Source organism: Thermobia domestica, chromosome 10 (genome assembly GCF_964235325.1).
Source record: "Thermobia domestica chromosome 10, izTheDome1.hap1.1, whole genome shotgun sequence".
Classification (NCBI taxonomy): domain Eukaryota; kingdom Metazoa; phylum Arthropoda; class Insecta; order Zygentoma; family Lepismatidae; genus Thermobia; species Thermobia domestica.
The window spans coordinates 203,276,331-203,299,081 of record NC_137463.1 but is presented as its reverse complement, the minus strand read 5'-3'; the positions used below and the strand labels follow the sequence as shown (position 1 = coordinate 203,299,081).

At 36.9% G+C, this 22,751-nt stretch overlaps 1 protein-coding gene across 2 annotated transcripts in view; it reads right to left on the bottom strand.

Annotated features, from left to right (window-relative positions):
- Positions 1–22,751, bottom strand: part of qin (tudor domain-containing protein qin) — a 613,696-nt gene that overhangs the window by 138,819 nt on the left and 452,126 nt on the right. For both annotated transcript variants that reach the window (XM_081728961.1, XM_081728962.1), the window contains 3 exons: positions 11,236–11,403; positions 3,911–4,101; positions 101–258 (listed from right to left, as the gene is read on the bottom strand). In XM_081728961.1, the coding sequence (XP_081585087.1) occupies positions 101–258; positions 3,911–4,101; positions 11,236–11,403 (517 nt within the window). The remainder of the gene's footprint in view (positions 1–100; positions 259–3,910; positions 4,102–11,235; positions 11,404–22,751) is intronic.

Here is a 22,751-nt window from a genome sequence, read left to right as displayed (position 1 = left end):
CACAACCATCTTGAATTACAAACAATATCTTGTTACAAACTCATCGTAATTACCGAGGTACGAAAGGATATATGATTACAAAATAGTTCAAAATACTAACCTATTCCTAAATCAATACTGGTATCATCATCAAGATTTTCTACTTCAAAATCCGGTGGCAAATTACGTGTTGTTACTAATGCATACTTAGGTTCTAAATTCACTTGAATTGTGCATTGGGATTCCAAAATTTTTAAGATATCGTTATTAACTTCAAACCTGCAACAGATAAAAAGTAAGTAAGTAATATACATTTTGTTGTTGAAACAGTAAATAAACAAGTAAAATAAAGATAATATTACATGCGAGCAAATTATTTCTTCACTGTAAAATGTGAACAAGGCTTGCAATCAATGATGATTTCAGAAAATTAACTCTGGGGATATTTTCAATCTACAAGGGATGAAAGTCACATTGCAAAAATAATGGTAAGCCACGTTGAACGTGAACAGAGGTATTAGAGATAGTGTGTGTGGTACCAATCAAAAATATTCTAAGAAAAATATCACCTCTTGAATTTCCAACGGCAACAGGCAGATCTCATAACATTCCACAAAAACCTCTCTGAAGAAATAAATATGCATGCTTCTTAACAGGCATTTATATTATATTATATACATACTATGTGATCAAAAAATATCCGGACACCCCCCAAATAACAAACGTTTTTCATATTATGTGCATTGTGCTGCCACCTACTGCCAGGTACTCATTATCAGCGACCTCAGTAGTCATAACACATCGTGAGAAAGCAGAATGGGACACTCCGCGGAACTCACAGACTTCGAACGTGGTCAGGTGATTGAGTGTCACTTGTGTCAGAAGTCTGTACGCGAGATTTCCACACTCGTAAACATCCCTAGGTCCACTGTGTCTGATGTGATAGTGAAATGGAAACGTGAAGGGACACGTACAGCACAAAATCGTAAAGGCCGACCTCGTCTGTTGATATATATCCAGACCATCACACAGGAATTCCAAACTGCATCAGGATCCACTCCAAGCACTATGACAGTTAGGCGTAAGGTGAAAAAAACTTGGATTTCATGGTCGAGTGGCTGCTCATAAGCCACACATCACGCAGGTAAATGCCAAACAACGCCTCGCTTGGTGTAAGGAGCGTAAACGATTGAACGATTGAATAGTGGAAAGACAATGTGCGGAGTGACGAATCACGGTACACAATGTGGTGGGTGTGGGTATGTCGTATGCCCGGTGAACGTCATCTGTCAGCGTGTATAGTGCCAACAGTAAAATTCGGAGGTGGTGGTGTTATGGTGTGGTCGGGTTTTTCTTGGAGGGAGCTTGCACCCCTTGTTGTTTTGCGTGGCACTCTCACAGCGCAGACCTACATTCATGTTTTGAGCACCTTCTTGCTTCCCACTGTTGAAGAGCAATTCGGGGATGGCGACTGCATCTTTCAACGCGATTGAGCACTTGTTCATACTGCACGGCCTGTGGCGGAGTGGTTACACGACCATAACATCCCAGTAATGGACTGGCCTGCACAGAGTCCTGACTTGAATCATACAGAACACCTTTGGGATGTTTTGGAACGCCGACTTCGTGCCAGGCCTCACCGACCTAGATCGATACCTCTCCTCAGTTCAGCACTCTGTGAAGAATGGACTGCCATTCCCCAAGAAACCTTCCAGTACCTAATTGAAAGTATGCCTGCGAGAGTGGAAGCTGTCATCAAAGCTAAGGGTGGGCCAACACTATATTGAATTCCAGCAGTACCGATGGAGGGCGCCACGAACTTGTAAGTCATTTTCAGCAAGGTGTCCGGATACTTTTGATCACATAGTATATATAACTTTTTATAAATTTTGTAACTAACTTAATTGGTTAATATTTCTTCTTCTTATTATTATTATTATTATTATTTACAGCTGAATAATAAATTTCTTTTTATTTCAAAAGAATTTCTGTTATGCAATGATATAGCTGGAAAAAATACTTAGCTGGAATAGCTATAATGCACAAGGCTCTGAACTACAGTGTATCTAAGACAAATATTTTCTGAAACGGCGTTCCGATCAGACTACTATTTTTTTTTGGTAGAAATAGCAATTAAAATATGTCTATTGTGCAAGTTAAAGTATCTTTATTAATTTGGTTAAGGTGCACATTTTTGTTAACTGTCAAATCATTTGAAATTCAATAACTTTATTCAAAGTTCAAATTTTACTATAATTTTCACTATATAAACGTATATTCTGAAGAAAATTTTAGAGATTTATTCCATGTCCCACAAGAGATATCATACTTGAAACTGCAAATATTAGAAGATTTCATATTTATCATAAAAATTGTAAGAAGCACGTATCAATGTTGTTGCTTGCAAGTGACACTTAAAGTGTTCCATGGTGGTATTTCATATGTTCAGTGACATATACCTTTCCGAACCCCCTCACAATCCCTTAACGAAATTAGTAATCCTGTGGTAATTCCTTTGCAACCGCACCAACCCACTGCTGCCATGCAACAATCTATTTTAAGTATAAATACCCAATTCCTCTGTGCAAGCACCTCAAATTATCTCTAATTTACCTTTCCAACCTCCTTCTTCACCGCCGATGGTAAATATTTCCCCTCCTAAGTCAAATTCCGGTTAACATCAAGCATCCCAACCTTTAGTCCAAACCCCACAAAAACTCCCCTCCTAAGTTAATAATCCTTGTGATAATACTAAAATAGCTAATCAAATGGCCAAACTTTCTTTGATGGTTGCACAAAACGCCATCCGACATCAACAGAACGGACGTGATAGGAAGAATAAAAACCACAAAAGGCATAGAAGTAAGTCTAGAAATAGTAATACCAACTCAAGAAATGTAATTACCACAGAAACGACACGCGTGGCAGTAAAATAATAATAATAGAAAAAGGGATATAAATATATGCGAAAGGATAAGATATTAATATGCGCAATCTGTGGGCATCCCTGTCCGGAACACTTTGATATATCATATAGCTGTAGAGGATACTGATCATTACATCTATTGACAACAAGTGTGATGACTGTATCAGCAGTTTTTAGAAATAAAGCCTTTCGAAACAGAAGTCAAATTTCCAATCCCTTTTAACTTCGTTCCTATTTAAAAGATATGCATCATATCATGAATATAGTGTTCGAGACTACGATACTTTGGATGTGGATTGTCCTTTTCCTTGCGTTATTAACTTACTATACAGTAGGGGTCACCAAAATTTCGGTATTTGATATACTGTAGCGTCCTTAATTTGCAAACCTGAATAATACATGTGATACGCAACGTAGACTTGAAACTGTAATAATCTGAAGTAGTGCAATTTGAAAATACATGTAGGGTTGGCAAATCTGGTGGTATCGCAGAGTATGTTAAGATTATATATATATATATATATATATATATATATATATATATATATATATATATATATATATATATATATATATATATATATATATACGCGGTAGACCAGAAAATTATGTTGACAGTCAAGACGCAAAACATCCATAATCATGATCCAGTTGAATGTGTACCATCTGGCCAGGTAGAAAAATAAAAGTTTAGTAATAACTACTGTATCTATACTGAAATAGTTTTGAAATTATGTATCTGTTCAGAAATAAATCCTGATTCAAAAGAAATAAAAGATTTTTTTTTCTCAGTTTCAATAAGTTGCAAAGTATAACAATGCGACACAAATGTTTTGTTAGACTAAAGAAAAATAAAATTATCGCAGTAATCTGACCATAAATTCTTATATTCTATACACACTATCAATGAGATTTAGATTCTACCTTTTTTGATTAAGGTGAAATATTACATAATCAAATTTCTTAGTAGTACTATATTAAATTAGATAATACTTTTAAATTTACCTTATAACACCATCAGGTCTATTGTCGTCTACATTGAGTGCTAAGAAATGCATGGGCATTTCCTGCAAGTTGATGAGTTTCTTAATGATATCAACAATATTTACTTTGGCCAAGTTTGCTGGATCCAATGCATATGATGCTTCAGAAAGAGCTTCTCGTAGTATTTGAATGCATGAATTTAAATCACCATTCTGAAATTATAATAGTTGTAATGTGATATCATCTATATTTTTCTTAGTATTAGATTACATTTCGTTATTTATTTATCTTATAAAAAGTGTTTAACTAAACGCTGTTATAATACCAAGAAAACAAATATTTGACATACCATTTACTTATGTTTCTGCTCTACTTGTACAACTGACAGACATTAAATATTTTATTCTACATGAATATACAGAACTCTTCTATTGGTATTTTTTTCTGTAATTAGACGCTAGAAAGGATAGAAATGAACTTTAATATAAAATTTACATACACACTAGTATTTTCAGAAGAACTCCTTTATGGCTAAATCAGTACAGGCCAAAGTTTGGCCCGCGAGCCAGCAAATAAAATTAAAATGAAATTTATGACTTTTGTTCCTTAAAAAATAATAAATAAATAAATAAATAAACATGCGTAATAGCTGGCACTGACAATCACAACTATAAAAATGATTTCTTTAACCTTCTGGTTACCAACCCTAGTCTGCGAAGTAAACTGTTCGTAGCTGTGATTGCCTAGATACAACAAGAAGCACGCTAAGCAGAATAGAAGAGATTCAGAAAATCGCCAACTTGCATGAAAAATGATAAAACTACAGGCAAGTTGATCGTGTGTGCCGTCGTTCATGCATGTTGAAAGTTTTTGAAATCTTCTGTAAACTTGCATGATAGTTTTGACGTTCTTCATGAAAGTTTATCGTGTATGTACTCGTTCATGCAAGTTTATTATTATTATTATTATTATTTAGATCCGCCAATGAGACCAGCGGAAGAAATCACGTGACTCTTTTCTCTGTAAGGCCAAGGTTGTTAACGATGAATGATCTTCTAGTAAGTTGGACAGCAAGTTGGTATGTGTGTGGGCAAAAAATTCCTCCAACATGCATGGTGAAACAAATCTTTCATGCAAGATGGTCACATAAGTATGTGTGTATATAGCTCCCCTTTGCGCAGTCAGCAAACCGTTGCCACAGGAAGAACAAAAAAGATGGCCCATGTTTTGTCCTGGCCTGCAGTGCATTACAAATTGGCCATGATTGGGCTAAATTAGCAGTATTCCATCTGCAGTGGAATACTTTGGTTCCATTCCTGTTGGGACACTGTATTTCTGGTCCTAAGTTGATCTGTGAACCCACATCCAAAATAACCACGGTGCCCAAAAGAGATGTAAAATTAAGAAACAAAACAATCAGACCTCCTTCCAGAAAATTTGGTTCGCGGTGGGGAACAAAATCAAATTGTGAGGGGGCTGGATTGGAACAATATTTGGTAAAGAAAGCGGTCCGCACAAGAGTGACATATAATAGCAAATTTATTTATCTTAGCTCGGGGGAAAGGACGGCTGGGCAAATCCGTTGTCACTCCGGAAGTATGTCTGGAAGAAACACCGAAAGTAATATCAGAACTGCATATTGTGTACAATTCAGACGACACTAAATACAATCATCATCATTTAAATAGTAAAATCGAGTCTGAAACGTATAGTAACTAAAATTTGCGAGTCATTCGTTCTCCACAAGAAAACATTAAGGTCGAAGCGTAGGTAGGATCACGGCTGAAGAGTCTCCATGTCACTCGGAACAATAACTTCCGAGTCAATCAAGAATTGAGTTGATGGTTTCAACCTTGAAGACTTTGTTTTTATCAAGGAAATATGCAGTGTAAGACGCATCCACAGCCGAGGTCTTCTCTTCCTTCTAGCACATTTTCTAAGTGGTCATCTGAGATTCAAGGATAACGGTTTTTGTTCTTAAAAACAAGACCATTAGCTGAAGACGAATCTTCACGACAAGAATATGGGAGGTGAGAGTAATTATGTACAATGGAGGAAGGACTAGCCCAAAGAAACAAATAAAATTTTCAAAAATATGGTTTGCTTGCGGCGTCAAAAGGGAAAGTAAACAACATATATATGTATTAGTAGGTAGCCTGAAGTGTATTTTTTAAAAAAATCTTCACTCTCTAATCTGCAACACAATACTTAACAACATGCTAATTGCATAGATATATCTAAATATTAAGTGCATTTTTTAACGCTAATAAGCAATTAACAAGTACTAAACTTCGATTTATTACCATTCAACTGAAGAAATTTAATTTCAATTTCCACACATTCTAGCTGATCGCAAACGAATTAACAGAATTTACTTTGAAGATTGACAAAGTATCATCAATACAGACTACATTATTTAAACACATCATTTTGGTAGCGATTTGGAGATTCTATTTCTTTCAATTTTACTTTCTTCTTCAAATTCATACCTAAAAAGTGTGCATACAATTAAAATATAAACCTGTACAATACGCAAGTAAGAGATATACAGATCATTTTAAAGACTTCAATCACCTTTTTTTTTTTTTTTTTTTGTTAAATTTAACGTTTAATTAGATGGGAGTTTTTTCTCCTTTTTTCGAAAGACATTGTTGTTACTGTCAATTTAGATTGACCACGCCAGTTGAGACTAAACAGAGAACGTTTTTGACATCACTGAGATTTTAATTATGCGTAAAGTAAGTTTAAATACTAAAAACGCTCCTTGAGAGATATGTGGCCATTCCATACGAAATCAACAAATCAAGGTGGCTCATATGTTTCAGATTTTCTTCAAATTTTGAACAAATGTTGTAGTACTCAAATATAACACACTTGTACAGTTTTACAACTCTACCTCAAGAAGGGCTCCTGTAGTAGCCATTCGAAATTTGGGGGTTTTGTACGAAAAAAATCCTAAGTCCGCCCTCGACTTAACACGTTAGGTCTTGTTTTGTTCATATTTTTTGAACATACTGTTACTGTTGAAACATAATATAAGAGGCAAGGTATTGGTATTGAATCCACGCGCATGAAAGTTGGAAGTCCGATCGGACCTACGAGTAAGTTTTTGTTTATGCCCATTACACTAAAAGAGGCATATGATTAAGTAAAATGAATTATAGTAAAATTAAATTTTTGTCCTCCCCCACGGAAAATCGAACTAAGGACATGCTGACCACAGGCACACGATCTAGCCATTAGACCAGCTGGGAGAGCTTATCACTATTAAAGATGCTTAAACAATATTTTCTTCGTGTACTTGTATTATAGTCATACCTCATGGTCTTGACAGCGTCTTTATCATGACTATCCTTGTACTCGAAGTTCCTACGACTTAAGTTTCCCACTTTTTATTCAGGACAATACCTATTCCTCCTTTCCATCTACTGATCCTGTAGAATATTACCTTGTAGTCTCTGCTTACAAGTCTTCTCTATTAGAACACTTTACTTTAGCAGAAGCTGAATAAGTATTAAACAGATTACGATATTCTCAGCATTTTTCATCTTCAGTAATAATTGCGTATCTAAATGCAAATTAAGGATTTCATTCCGCTGCAGTTTGGATTATCGCAGCACAAAATGTGCATTTCAGTTTGCGATATGAGATATTACGTACAGATTCTGCGATGTTTGCCATTTTTAGTAGTTAGCTCAAATGAAAATATGTACTTTTGTATATCTAAATGTTCTGTTGTACTGGCCTCTAAACAATTCTGACACGAAAGTGGAGCAGAAATATCATAGACACCTACACCTGTTAGAGCTAGATGTTACTACATCATCCATTTCTTTCAATGAGCAAAATCAGTTCGTATATTTATGAAGATGCTCTGTAGCCATATTCCATAGAACGCTACAGTCGCCAGTACATCAGATGGAGTTGCAAGGAAAAGAAAGAATCGCTGCTACATGTTTCCTAGGTTGTCAGACTCGAAAACTGATATAATCTGTCAAGTCAACCATACTTACAATGAGCTTGCAAAAGTAATTCTAAATAATATTAATAAATAAAGTGTCCACCAAGTGAAGCGCACAGGCAACTGAAACAACCACACAATTTTCATTGTAGATATAATTACATTTTTTTAAAAAATAAACACCACTGAACAATGATGGAATTTTCTGTTAGAAATGTTACCAGTGTAATATAAAACTAATCCTGCTTATGTGTAATTTGTGGAAGAATATAGCTGGGGTACAAAATGAAGCCCAATTATAAATAACTGTGGTTTATATTATGGCATTAAGGATTAATACTAAAACGTGCTGGAAAAAGTGTCTTTTCCTGCCCCTCCCTCTCCGATAATTTGAAAATATAATGCATTTATGTCTTTAAACGCTATAATATTATATTAATGAAAAACTAGAAACTACTTATACAGAAGAGTCTCGTCCTCTCCCTCCCATCCAAAGCAAATGCTGAAATGACGCTACTGCTAAAAAGCATGCAATTTCACACTACTAAAGCACTTGACTTTATTAAGCATCTTGGAATTCAGTGATGCTACAGTCTATGAAATCCTTTCAATATCTGTCAAATATTCCTTACTGTCACACACACACACACACACACACACACACACACACATATTATATATATATATATATATATATATATATATACAAAAAAGTACATACATACAGTGTAAAGGAAATAAAGACAGGTTTTTAACATACGGTAAGAACCACTGATTATTTCACGAGGTACTACTAGGAAAAATTCTCCCTGGATAATATCTTCGATCGCGTTCAATGTGGATTAATAATATTTTCGCAGTACTACTTATGATATATATTCCGTATGTTTAACGTATCCACTGACGTAGATGGAAATATTGTCAACTAATATACAACAACGAAACTGAACTGAAGTTCAGGTATCTTTGCGAGAGAGAGATGGATCGAAGCTGAGGTGTCCATTTCTCTTTTCCAAGCCATTGACTCTAAGCCGGGTCAATCAGTTTGACCTCTTATACTGATTCTTTAGAATTCTTCAAGGCCAAAATGTTCTAAGAAAATATGTTTCAAATAACCTCGTGATGAACAATAACTGAAATTCTCTCAAAAAATTACCTCAAATATTATTTTAAAACATTTCAAGCCAAATAGATCTAAGGCTAAAATATGGTTCAAGCAAGCATTTATATAACAAATAATAATATATATAATGTGCAACAAAAGTCCGAGCCATATGTGAATTCCGTTTTGAGTGAAGATGCAGAACAATAAAACTGAACTTTTCATGCAGTTTTCAATCTAAAATGGTGAAATAATTCCAATCGTACCAGCCGTTTAGGTTCCACACTAGTAGGCGTCCTATGTTACATGAAAAAGCAACGTTGCCAGTTCAGCATGGGTATTCCCCATACTAACAACACAGCATTGCTGGGAAACGAATTCAAGATGTTCTAGTTCCCCTCTCTCAACAATATGCGCGTTCATCCTGTGATTTTTGGGGGCCCTTACATTTTTGGACCAATTGCAACTCAAAAGACTCTAAATATTCTAAATTAGAGTTAACTTTTACTCAAGAAGGAACTATAATGATAACCAAGAAAGTTCTGTCGCTTTTCATGGGGGTCTGTGTTCAATTGGCCCTCACACCGTGAGTTGAATGCGAATGGAGGTAAGGCGAAGGTCAGTTGTTGGTGTGGGTATATCAACATACTACCTGGTTGTGGCAGTTCAGTTACACTGTCAATTTGCAAAGTGAACATGGGACCTCCACAGAACGTCCTAAGGTCATGTAGTATGCTGTAATAGTTCAAAATGCGGTCAAACGCCGCTGCAGCGGGGCGGAACATATGCCTCGCTGTTGAAAGGGACATTAAACGCAAGTCAAGCCAAGCCAGGCCTTTTGTGAGGGTGTCGTGACTACGCGGACAATGCAGCGGTGGTTTAACATATTTAAGGACGCTGACGAAATACTCAAAGACGCACCACGTGCCGGAAGACCAACACATATACAAAATGAAGACCTTCTGGCAGCAATTGAGGCGAACAGTGGCCAGACATGTAAGGAACTGGGACTACAATTCAGTGTGAGTGGAGAAACCATTCGGCAGCAACTCCATTAACTTGGGAAGTACTACTACAAGTTGGGTCGATGGGTACCACATGATTTGACTCCGGCCAGAAGGCAACGCGAGCAGACACCTGTGTTTCTTTGCTGTCTCGTCTGAGGAAGGAGCCGTTTCTGGATAAGGTGTTGACATGTGATGAGAAGTGGATCCTGTACGAAGCTCTACAGCACTGTTATCATTGGTAATCATCTCATGAACCGGTTCTAAAACAGCCGAAACCACCACTGCACCAGAAGAAGGTCATCCTGTGTATTTGGCGAACTGCTCATGGGATCGTGCATTGGGAACTGCTACCAGCTGGTCAGAGCATTAATGCAACTGTGTACTATCAGCACTTGAGCCGTGTTCAAGAAAAACTCAAAACAATGGAGCTAGCACTTCTGAATCGCAAAGGGGTCCTCCTGTCACAGAAAAACGCCAAGCTCCACGTGGCTAGGATGACCCGGAACACTATTCTACGCCTTGGATGGGAAACACTATTGCATCCGCCATACTCTCTGAACATTGCACCGTCTGATTATCACCTGTTCCATTCCTTGGGCAATCACCTTAGAGGGCACCAGTTCAAAATCCCTAGTAGAGGTGCAAAATGCACTTGATACCTTTTTCGGTTCACGGCCCAAGTTCTACCGCGATGGAATCCATGGCCTTCCAGAACGTTGACAGAAGGTCGTTGATGCTGATAGAAACTATTTTTGATCTTCCAGGTACGTCTCAGGGGACATATCGATGTTCGAAAGTGGTGGTGAAAAAGCGACCTTCGAACTATCTTGGTTACCTTTATATATGGCACGAACATGAGTCAACCTCTACAATATTACCTAGGATTTGCGCTGTTTAAACTAAGAAAAGTCTGGAGAAGCTGAATACGACCACAAACAGAATATGGCAAAAGATTATGCCACATTGTATTGTAGCTACTACCACGGCAACATTCAAGTAACTAAAGATACCTAATGAAATTCTCTTTAATCAACACCTTTTCTTTTGAGATATACTGGCACTATTTGGATAGTCGAACATACATGAATTATTATCAGGGCCTTTTCCAATTGCAACTTAGCTTTACCACACAAATACTAGAATAATTCAATGAATGAAGAAATTCATTATCACCAAATCCCTTTCTATGTTTGATCAACGTATTGGTAGATTTTTTTTTTTTCAAAATCGGATTCTTAGAAGTACACAATAAATACACCAATTTAAAATTACTCACTATATCTTGTAAGACTTTGCTGCTCTGTTTCTCCGTTTCTTCGATTTGTTGTAGTATATTCTTCTCCATTACTTGCAAAACACCATGGAGATAAGTGAAATAGCGCATTACCTCTTGGGATACAGTATTGACCTTTTCATTGGAATAGGGTAGACAGCCTTGAACTTTCTGTAAAAGAAGGGAAAAAAGTGTTTTTAAAATAATGATTTTAAAAAAAATCTGTCACAGTGTTATAATTTAAATTACCTGATCTTCCAGATGTAATTCTGATATGCTTATAGCTTTTTCATATTATATATATATTACTGCAGTAATGGAGATTGAAGTTTGTATGTATGTCTAAGCCGAATGCTATGATTGTGCACGAAATGAGATCTAATAGAAACAGATACATTTTTCAGAAGAGAGTGTCTCAACTCTTGTTTCATGCGCATCCTGTTTACTATATAATTTAGTTTAAAATCTCAAAATGAGGAATGTCTTACTAGGATGCCTACATATGAATCTAAGAAGTGTCAACACATCTTACCAGAAAATGTACGAATACGGTCTAGCTGAACGGAGGAGTGTACGGTGTGGCGCAATTTCATAGATCGAGCAACACTCAACCATCAAGTTCACGTGCAAATGGGAGGAAAACTGGCTTCAGAGAGACTAATAGCCTTAAAAATGGTTTAGTACCAAGGGATATTTGGCTCTTCCCAAAGCTAACAATGAGCCTCAAAGGGAGCAGTCAAAGAAGAAACGAATGCGACGGCTGAACTTGGGAAAATACCAAAAGAGGACTTTCGCCGGTGTTTCTAGCAATCGCAGGATCGCTGAATCAAGTGTGTGTTTTCCGAAGGTACCTCCTTTGAAAGCGATTAAGTAAATGTGTACTTATATTGTGGTAATAAAGAGCTACCACAAAATTCCGGGAACTTTTTGACTGCTCCTCGTACAGCCAATTAATGAGTTACGTAATGAATGGATGGATTAGAGTTTATCATTCCTTCCAGCATTTAAATTATATAAAACGTGGACCTACTGTTTAAGGTGGGATCGAAACAACCACAATTCATTCAAATTTCAAGGTTCTTCGTCTGGGAATAGAACTAGGGACTTTGTGCATCAAAGTTGCGCGCTAGCCACTAGACTAAAAGTACTCGTATAAAGTTTTCTTATATATAAGATGGGGTGGGGTGGTAAAAGATGGGATGGTAAAAGCTCTAGGAAGAAAATACTTATTGTATTTCAGGTAGTCTGAAAAGTAGCGAGCCTTTTACGAGGAATCATTACTATCTCAAATCTCAGGGCACACAAGTCAAGGCGAATCAGGCCTAACATAATTTGAAGCTAGTAGGTATGCAAAAAGTGATGGAATTCTTATAATCAGACGCAATATATCGCACTATGAAGAAGAGTAAACTCTCCTCAAAACTGCGCTACAGTTCACTATTTTATTTTATTTCTATAAAAGTTTAAATACTGCGAGGAACTCCCAAGAAATTTGTCCTGTTTATGAGCAAAGATACATAATCGAAAGCAACAAATAAAAAATGGAATGTCCAAGATGCTGCTCGTACTGGACGACCAACCTCATAAAAGTGGATGATATTTTGGCAGAAGTCTAGCAAGACTCGCATGTAAGACACTAGATATCACCTAAATATCCATCACCAAAGAAGTGCTGAACCATTTGAAGAAAGCTGTATACTAAAAGGAACTCGACGTTTGAGTGCCACACGATCTAACTCAAAAACATTTACTAGATCTATCTGCGAATCCACAGAATTCCAACGAGCTCGAGACAATTATCTGGAGCGGTAGATCACGAGTGATGGCAAGTAGACAACCTACAACAACAATGTGAAAAATTCCAAGCGACGAGAAGCTCTACAGCCTATGGCAAAACCCACAGACGCCCAAGAATGTTATGCTGTGCGTTTTGTGGGATTACAAAGGCATCGTGCCTCGCGAGCTACTGCCGCCTGGCAGAACGATATTCAGGGACCTGTAATATCGACAATCAGAATGCATAAATTTGACTATTCAAAAGAAACGGCCGGGAACTGAGCAACATAAAGGATATTGTATACCATGCTGACAACGCCAAATCACACACATCTTTACCGTCCCGCCAGAAATTGAGAGATCTTAGCTGGAAGAGCTCAATCTATCCACCGTACAGCCCAGACATGACTCCATCAGACTATAATTTCTTTCGGTCTTAGCAGCTCTCTCTTAATGATTTTAAGTTAGTTTTAAAGGAGGCTTCTGAAAATCACGTTCTTCAGTTTTCTTTTCCTCTAACCAGAAAAAGAATTTTAGCAGCAATGTGATTCAGCCTATAATGTTGACGGAGAAATAATAGAAGGTCATCAAACAAACTTATACATATGTGGTTTCATAATGTTATTTTCAAATCCCAATAAATGTAGCCTATTCACAATGCTTACCTTCAAAGGCTCAAATCTCTTGAGATAACTTGATGTAACTCTTTTGTCTGTATTTATTCATATTCAATTGTATTATTAATAAACATTTTTTTTAAGCAGAGAAATGTCTTCGTATTTACATTTAGAATGTTTCAATGACTAAAATCATAGCTTCCCCGTAACTAAGCGGTTAACGTACGCGCCTTTTGCGTTAGAGACTCTGGTTCAATTTCCGGCGGGAGCTTATGTGGTTTGGATTCCACATAGGTCGACGTCTCATATAGCCTCGCTGATGAAAGCCACGATAAACTCAAAACAATATAAAATCAAAATCACACTTTTACTTGGATACAAGTCACTTTTGATCAATAATGCGACCTCTACATGACTTCTCTGACCTTGTTCTGAATTTTATGAACACAAAGTTTCTCTTAAAAGTCCCACTATCTATACTCTAATCTGCACATAGCATTTGATGCATTGATTTGGAATCAAGACTGTGAAGACACGAAAATCAGAACACATATCCATTGCAAATCCTAGCTACTTATAACGGAGTTGATTTTGAGTTTAACGTCCATTTCAGCAGCGAAGCTATATGAGACGGGACCTACTGATTAAGTGGAATCAGAATCACATGAGCTCCCTCCGGGAATCGAACCCGCGTCTCCCACGCCAAAGGCATGGACGCTAACTGCTTAGCCACGAAGGAGTTCTAGTTACTCATAACGGATTTGAACTGCAGGTTGAGATATAGAACTCATACAACATTTGATTACAATTGAGCAGTACTTTTTAAACTTTGCGAGGACCCATTTGACATGTAATGGTGTATATTTTGCCAGAATCCAAACCATTTCATTAATAGGAGGTAAGAAAATATTTTTTCATTTAGGTCGTACAAAAATTTTCTTTTAACTATGCAACCTGTTACAATCTCAAAATTTAGTGCTCGCTAAAACCAGCCTTATCAATAACAATATTATTATATTGCACAGCATGATCATTATACTCGTATTTTTAATAACGAAATTATATGAAAATGAGTGTGATTTGCGGACACTCGACTAAAGGCTTAAGAACCGCGTCAGGAGACCAGTTTAAAAATGCTTGACTAGGTAATGCTTTTACATATTTCTTATTCATATTAAAATTTATTATTCATGAACAGTTTTTTAATTATTTGTATTTTATTTTATAAAAATACGAACTTTTTTTTTTTAAAAAAAATACAACGCAGTGAACCAAAATAGGTTACACAAATATCTACAGTGCCGAAAAATAATTTGTTGGAAGAGTAGTTTGGAAAGAACTAAATCTCTGTAGAAATATGTTCATCGTGTACGAATTGGAACTTACAAACCTTTAATTGCACTACAACAATGTTCTTCAAGCGAAAACACGATTTTCCTTCGAATGTAATACGCAAGGCTGCATGTTTCAGTACATTCAACGTAAATGTAAAACGTGAGAAGTACACAAGGGTGCGAAGAGAATTGTGCAAATGACGTTTCCTGTGTGCTTCTCATGCCTTTGAACGAATTTTGATCTTATCCCTAACATTTAAAATGAATACTAACTTGTTAAGTTATGCTCTTTTCTTAACAGTATTTTAATTTCGGCAATAATCTGCCCCATACTTTTAATCGGTGCTGTGGAAGACACTTGCAGCTATATCTTGGATTTTCAACGAAAAAAATTACCGGAACCGCAGTTTTTTTTTCTGAATCTGCTCTGTCTACTCAGCACATCTTTCTCCTCCTCCTCCATCATAGTTCTCCTTCTAACTTCCTCATTATATATGTCTATTTCCCTTTACACACACAAGTAAAGGACAAGACGACCTACAAAGGATGAAAAAGTATAAGAGTAGCTTTTAATACATAGATGTTGGGTTAAGTTTGTGACATCTGGTTAAGTAACAGATGATGTCAAATCGACTCCCCCCCCCTAATAATCCATATCCGTTTGAGTACGCCTCATTGCGGCTCTTGGGGCTTTCGAAGTTGCCAGCATGCAATAAGTTTTGTCATTCAGATTTAAGCAAAGCGCCCGAAATGCCCGTCAGCCCACCATACGTAACTCCTCTACTGGTTGCCTAACACAAGGATATTAACCTTAGCTGGCCTAGCGACAATGTTAATCTATGGGCTCAAAACGGCCCGTAAAATGCCGAATAAAACAATAATGACACGGTTTTTGAAAATTTGAATGACAACTTGCGGGTGTACACAAAATTGGAAATAGACCAGTGAAAACAGCACGTTTCTAGAGCTTGTGGTTTCTGAGATCTCATTGTCGAAAAGAATTGGACGAACATATAAACGGAATTGACCACGAATACACAAACCTAGCATTTTAATATATGCATAGATCATAAACGCTTTACATTTACCCAAAGGTATGGTTGCAGAACGCAAAAAGCGTATGTTCTAGGTTAATTTGGGGTATCTGTTGAATCCTATGATTTGATTTGACAAGGTGCTTAGAGAGCTTATTAAACTTCTTAGAGAATAAAATTGTTCAATTTCTTTTGAACGTGATAAAATCAATCACTTCTTAAAAAAATAAAAATAAATTTTATGCTTTAAAAAAAACTTGATTACTTTCAGTTTGTAATTAATATTGTGTTATTTTGTTTATACATAAAATTACTGCTAACGTTTTCGAAAATTCGTTATTTAAATATCTTCCAATAACTTCCATAAGTAGTAGGAATAAATTATAAAGTACAAAATAATCTTAAAGTTTCATACGCATTTATCACTGTACTAGACCTTAAAAAAAATCCTACATGATAATGGATAAATCATATTGTACTCGACTTCTAGTAGAATGGTCTAGCATTTAAACTCTTAGTACCGTCCAGTTTGATACGAGTTTCAGCTTTGTGGTGAGAACGAGAACCATAAATTAGGGACAGGGTCATTTCCATCATCAATCATTGCTTATCGTTCTTTAAAAACATTAATGAACAGCCAGAAACAATAAAAGAAAAATCAAATGAAGTTTTTCATGGTACAATTAAATCCTATTAGTCTCTATATTATTCAAACAATATTCACATATTTCTCGCATTTTGGCATGGTGTGTGATGGCCATGAAGCTTCAGACTAGGTAACGAGGTCTCACAATATTACTTCCTACTTTCAATTAAGACATTCTCTCACACTAACAAATTGACCTGCGACTCAGCAACGTTCCTCTTCTACTGAAGACAGACAGCCGATCTAACGTTAGAAGACAAAGAGAAATGCAAGGAGAAAATGAAGAAGAAAATGCAAACAAAAAAGCAACCACAGCGGGATCTTTAGACGTAGGCTCATGGGAGAAAGTGATTCAAGAAAGTGAAACAGGAATCTCCACAGCAGTGGTGCATGAAGAATAGTAACCGTTCAGACAATGTTGCGTGTTTCTTCATACAAAGAAAAAAAGTAATAATGAAATAAATTCGTTTGATATAAAGAAATCAGACCAATAATTAACAACGAACTTTTCCCCTTCTTCTAAAACAAAAGTTGACACGTAAGTGGCTTTTTGTTTTCGTGTGAATAATGCCCACGTTAAAGACTAAGGCATCAGAAATTTTCTCACTATCTTGACCAAAGAAGATGCTCTAAAAGCATTACAAATTCTATCGACCCACGGTATACTTAAGATTTTATTACAAACAGTTGAAGACATAAATAAAATGTTTTGACACAAAATAGCAAGAAAACAGTTGTCATTAACATAATTAACAGTGTCGAATAACTGGGTCATCTTAGTTTTCAATCCATTGATTTATATGGGGAATTATTATCCTTTTCTTTGAAAAGAACTGAAATTTACATTTTGCTGATTTCTTCTTCAAGTCAAGCTAAATGTCACTTGTTTTTCTCGAAACGAAAAAAATGAAATGAAATCTTCGAGTTTTACGTCCCACGGTTATGCCGGTTAGGCTAAAGGAGACGGTGATGATGAGTAACGAATAAAATGGTGGAGTGAAGAAAGTGAGAGGAAACGGGAGAACCCCGGGAACCCCCCCACACGGTGTTTGTCCACCACAAAGTTCACTTGGCGGGGGCTGGGAGCGAACCCGGGACCCCAAGCACCAGAGCTGAACGCTGTACCACTGAGCGACCGCAACCCCCTTTTTTCGTAACAAATTATATAAGAATTCCATATCAGGATGTCTAAAATGTATTGAGCCTTTGCAGATCAAAATTGAGAATGCATTCATTGTGATTTGAAAATAATATTATGAAGCCACATATACACCATTCTGTTCGATGGTCTTCTGTCATTTTTTTTTCGGCAACACAATAATCCCGTCGCAGTAGAACTTCCGTGTTTCTGGTTATTATTATTATTATTATTAAAAAAAAAAAAAAAAAACAATAAGTTTTCACGTACCGTATCTTCTTTGAAACTAACTTATAGTAATTCAGCGAGTTCCACAGAGACCGAAACAAATTATAATCTTACTTTATCCTGTCCAGGTTATGCGGGGATGCATTGAAAACTTAGCAAGTCTCTCAATTTCTGACGGGACATTAAAGATGTAGGCTGTCTGGCGTTGTCAGCGTGGTATATGACATAGTTCAGTGGTTCTCAAACTTTTCGATAACGCGGACCTCTATTCATCCGGAAAATGATGTGCGGACCCCCTTGCACTGCTATCTGAAATTTCACATGGTATTAAAAAATATACTAATTAGAATCATCACTGCCAAGAAAAATAATGCAATAAGTAGTTTATTCTAAAGATACATTATTGTTTTCTAATGAACGAAATTTCAATTGAAAATACACTAACTTTCAAGACATTTTTTTTAAAAGGAAATTTCGTTCATTGATAATCAATGTTTTCATTAATGTGAGGAATGAAATTCTTTATGTTTTTCCATAATTGCATTGAAATCTGGAATAAGTTTTGTCACCATCAATCTTAGGTCTGATTCCACATTAAGACGATTTCGTTTTAAGGTTTTAATACTGCAAAGAGCAGTAGTGATGAGCAAATGCAAGACCAAGACCAAGACCCGGGTGGTCTTGGTCTTGGTCTTGGTCTTGCACATGCGGTCTTGGTCTTGGTCTTGCACTGGAACCCTCGGTCTTGGTCTTGGTCTTGGTCTTGCACACCTAGTCTTGGTCTTGGTCTTGGTCTTGCACACCCAGTCTTGGTCTTGCTTGCAAGAGTCTTGCAAGTTTTGCTTTTAAGAAATCTATGATTTTCATAAGTAAATTCTACTCTGGATATAAGGGATAATAAATCCTACATTGCGTCAATAGTGAGGGAAATACAATGTATGTTTCTAAATGTAATATATTTTACCTTCGTGTAAATGTGATGATACTGTACAACATAGGCGATGACCTTTACTTTTTTTTCAATGGGTGATCACGCTTCACTACTTATATCACAACATTTCGTAATATTTTTATATGTTTTAACAGATCTAATACTCCACTGGTTCCCAAATTGGGGAGGCTACCCCTGACAGTGAGACGCATGAAAGAAAACCAAGACGCCACAGATTACTGAAATACCATAAATTGCAAAATTATTTTTACACTCTAAAGGAGTCAGATTTTTTCTTTCCAACCACGATTAGTTCATCTTTGTATTGAACAAATTCCCAATTAAATTTTGAAATTTAGTTTTACTGTTTTAATATGTACTGTATGGGGCAGAAACAAGGACATTACGCGAAAACGATGAAACAGTTAGACTTTCGAAATGTGGGCATGAAGAAAAAAGGAGAGAATCAGCTGGGTTGAACGGAAAACGAATGCGAAGGTTTTAGAAATAGTAGCAGTAGGGGAGAAAAGAAGAATTTTAGATGTAATGAAGAGGAGGACATTGGCTGAGGAGGAACTGTATTATGAGGGACGTGCTAGAGGGAGGGGGCGAAGGAGATTGTAGTTGAAGAAAGATATTAAGACAGAAAATTGCTACGTTAAAACGAAGAGACTAGCTGAGGACCACAGTCATCGAAGCTTCTCAGCTGCAGCAAGTGACCTGCCAATAATGGCAGAATAGCTATTATTATGACGATGATGATATGTTTTGCAATATTGACCAAAATAGAAAGAAAAAATTAAAATAATAATAATTAAACCTCTTAATATTTTAGAATATGAAATGAAATTAAATTTGTGAGTTTTACGTCCCACGATTATGCCGGCTAGGCTAAAGGAGACGGTGATAATGAAAAACGAATGAAAATGGTGGAAAGAAGAAAGTGGGAGGAAACGGGAGAACCCCGAGGAAACCCACGCACACGGTGTTTGTCCACCACAAAGTTCACTTGGCGGGGGCTGGGATCGAACACAGGACCCCAAACACCAGAGCTGAACGCTCTACCATTGAGCCACTGCGGCTCCAATATTTTAGAATAATTTGAGTGAAAACTGAAAACGACTCAACTGTCTGTCTTTTGTGTAAACTCAATTTATATAAATAGTTTTGACCTACATTAGAAATACATAATAACGGCATCAAACTTCAAGTTATTTGAAATAAGTACGAAATCACTCTCAGTTGTGAATATAGATTATTTATTGTTGTATAATGTTATATCGTTGAATCCTAGATATGCCGTATACCTAAGGGGGCTATAAGTTATATTGATAAACAATTATTCAACGTATAAGCATCCACCTATGAAATCAAACTTGCGGTCACATGCGCTAAGTTTTTGTCAATGTCATGAAAATGTTATTTCAATATTAATTTTATAAGTACACATTAAAAATTTCCAACGGATGCTTGAACCTCAGAGCCAATGCCATACCCATGTAGTCGACATCTATGGTGTACGGAATTGCCGATGTTCAATACTACATTTCTTTAGTTTTGGAAGAAGAACACCATTAATATGTTTTGAAATGAAATGAAATATCTACTTTAACGTCCCACGATTATTACACTGAGGCTAAGGGAAACAGTGATGATGAGAAATGGTGGAATGAAGAAAGTACGAGGAAACGGGAAAACCCACGCACAGGGTGTTTGTTCACCAAAGAAGCTCACATAGCGCAAGCTGCGATCGAACCAGGGCCCCATGTACCAGACGCGCACGCTCTGCCACTGAGCTACCGTGTCCATAACTTGCTTTAGTTTATTTTTGCTTATCCACTTCTTATAGACACAACTATTCTTCGTATGATTTACCAAAATCCAATCATGGGCCGTCGTGAATGATCAAATGATGACCAAAGTAAATCAGACGCTAAACTTATTATAGCTTGTAACAATTCATAGAATTATGCTGTCGGTCGTCTCGTGAACAACCGATTCAAAAAACGACATACTGTAGCTATATGTTACAGGAGCAGATCGACTCACATGGATTGCATAAACTACTGGGAACACATTCACTCCGGCGGTATTTTTACTGGAGCCAAGAAGTTCACGTGAAAGATGTAATGATTTTTCCCCTTCCTTTTTACATTCTATAAAAAATCAAGTAGTACCATACTTGTGCAAGACTCTTGCGCAAGAGTCTTGGTCTTGGTCTTGGTCTTGCAGGTATGGTCTTGGTCTTGGTCTTGGTCTTGCAGGTATGGTCTTGGTCTTGGTCTTGCATCGGGATTCCTGGTCTTGGTCTTGGTCTTGGTCTTGGTCTTGCATGCAAGACTCTTGCAAAAACTGCAAGACCAAGACTCTTGCGCTCATCACTAAAGAGCAGACACGGTCTGCTCACATAAGGGAAAGGCATCGATTATTGCAATGCCTTTTTAGACATTTCTTCATACTCTCAACGCACACGCAACCAAAAGCTACAAAATTTTTCCTTTGAAAACATTTCCATGAAGTATCGCAGGAATAGTTCCAATAGCAGTTCTTTTTCTGTGTTAGAGAGATTCATACCTTGTATGTCATGGATTTCTACATTAGTGAAAGGATTTTCAGTCCAAACATTACCAGGTTGTGGGTCAGGAAAATATTCTCGAAAACTTACAGCTAATGCCCTCAAGTGTCCTACAAGTGTTTTGTGCATTTCAGCAGAGTTTTTCAGCTGAAGAATCAATGAAATCCTTGAGCACTGGAAATGATGAACAGTTATTGTTTTGTACTCGTACTGCCCACAGCTGCAGTCTCTTAATCTTAAAAATACTTCTTGCATAACAACTGTGAGTTCCATTTTTGTTATAACACATTTCAATTTTTAGGCGTCGCGAACCCCCTGGCTAGGTCATGCGGACCCTACTTTGAGAACCACTGACAGATTATTTCCGGGCGTTTCTTCTGAATTGCTAGGTACACTCGCGCAAACTGTCGATATTGCTAGTCCCAGTATATCGTTCTGCCAAGCAGCAGAAGTTCGTAATGCATGATACCCTTCCACTGCGTCAAACGCACAGCATAAACTTCCTGGGCGTTGGTGTGAGCTTTGGAACAGACTGTGCAGCTTTTCTTCGTATCGACCACAATCTATTCTTTTCCACACCTTGTTGTCGCAAGTTATGCGCTTTTCGTCACTAGTAATCAGCCGCTTTAGAAATAACTCGAGTTCGTTACATTTCAATAGAGATTCGCAGAAAGAAATTCTAATGTAAGTAAATGTTTTTGAGTTACGCCATATAGCATTTTAATGTACACTTTCCTTTTTCAAGACAGTTTTCTCCAAATTGTTTAATACTGTTTGGTGATGGATGTTTCAGTCCTTGGAGATGTCCTGACTGTTTACACACCGGTCTCACTCGACTTCTGTCATTTTATCATTTACTTTTGCTGTGGTTGGTCGCACACTGCGAGAAGCATCTTGGACATCGAAATTTCCAAACCAAACGCGACTGAACAATCTTTTGATTATTGCTTTTGATAACGTACATACCTTGCCCATAAATAGCAGGAATTTCTTCACGACCCTGCGCAGCATTTGCGCCTTTACTGAAATAAAAATATAATCTATAGGGAAGGTTTGCGGAAAATTTACTCTTCACGACGCAATATTTCGTGTCTGATTATAAAAATTCCAACACTTTTTGCACATCTACTAGCTTCAACTATCAATTATGTTAGGCCTGAACCTGTGGCGACGCTGAGATTTGTTACTTCATTGTCATTAGTTGTTACACAATCTAGTACAGGTACCCTACATTTTATTC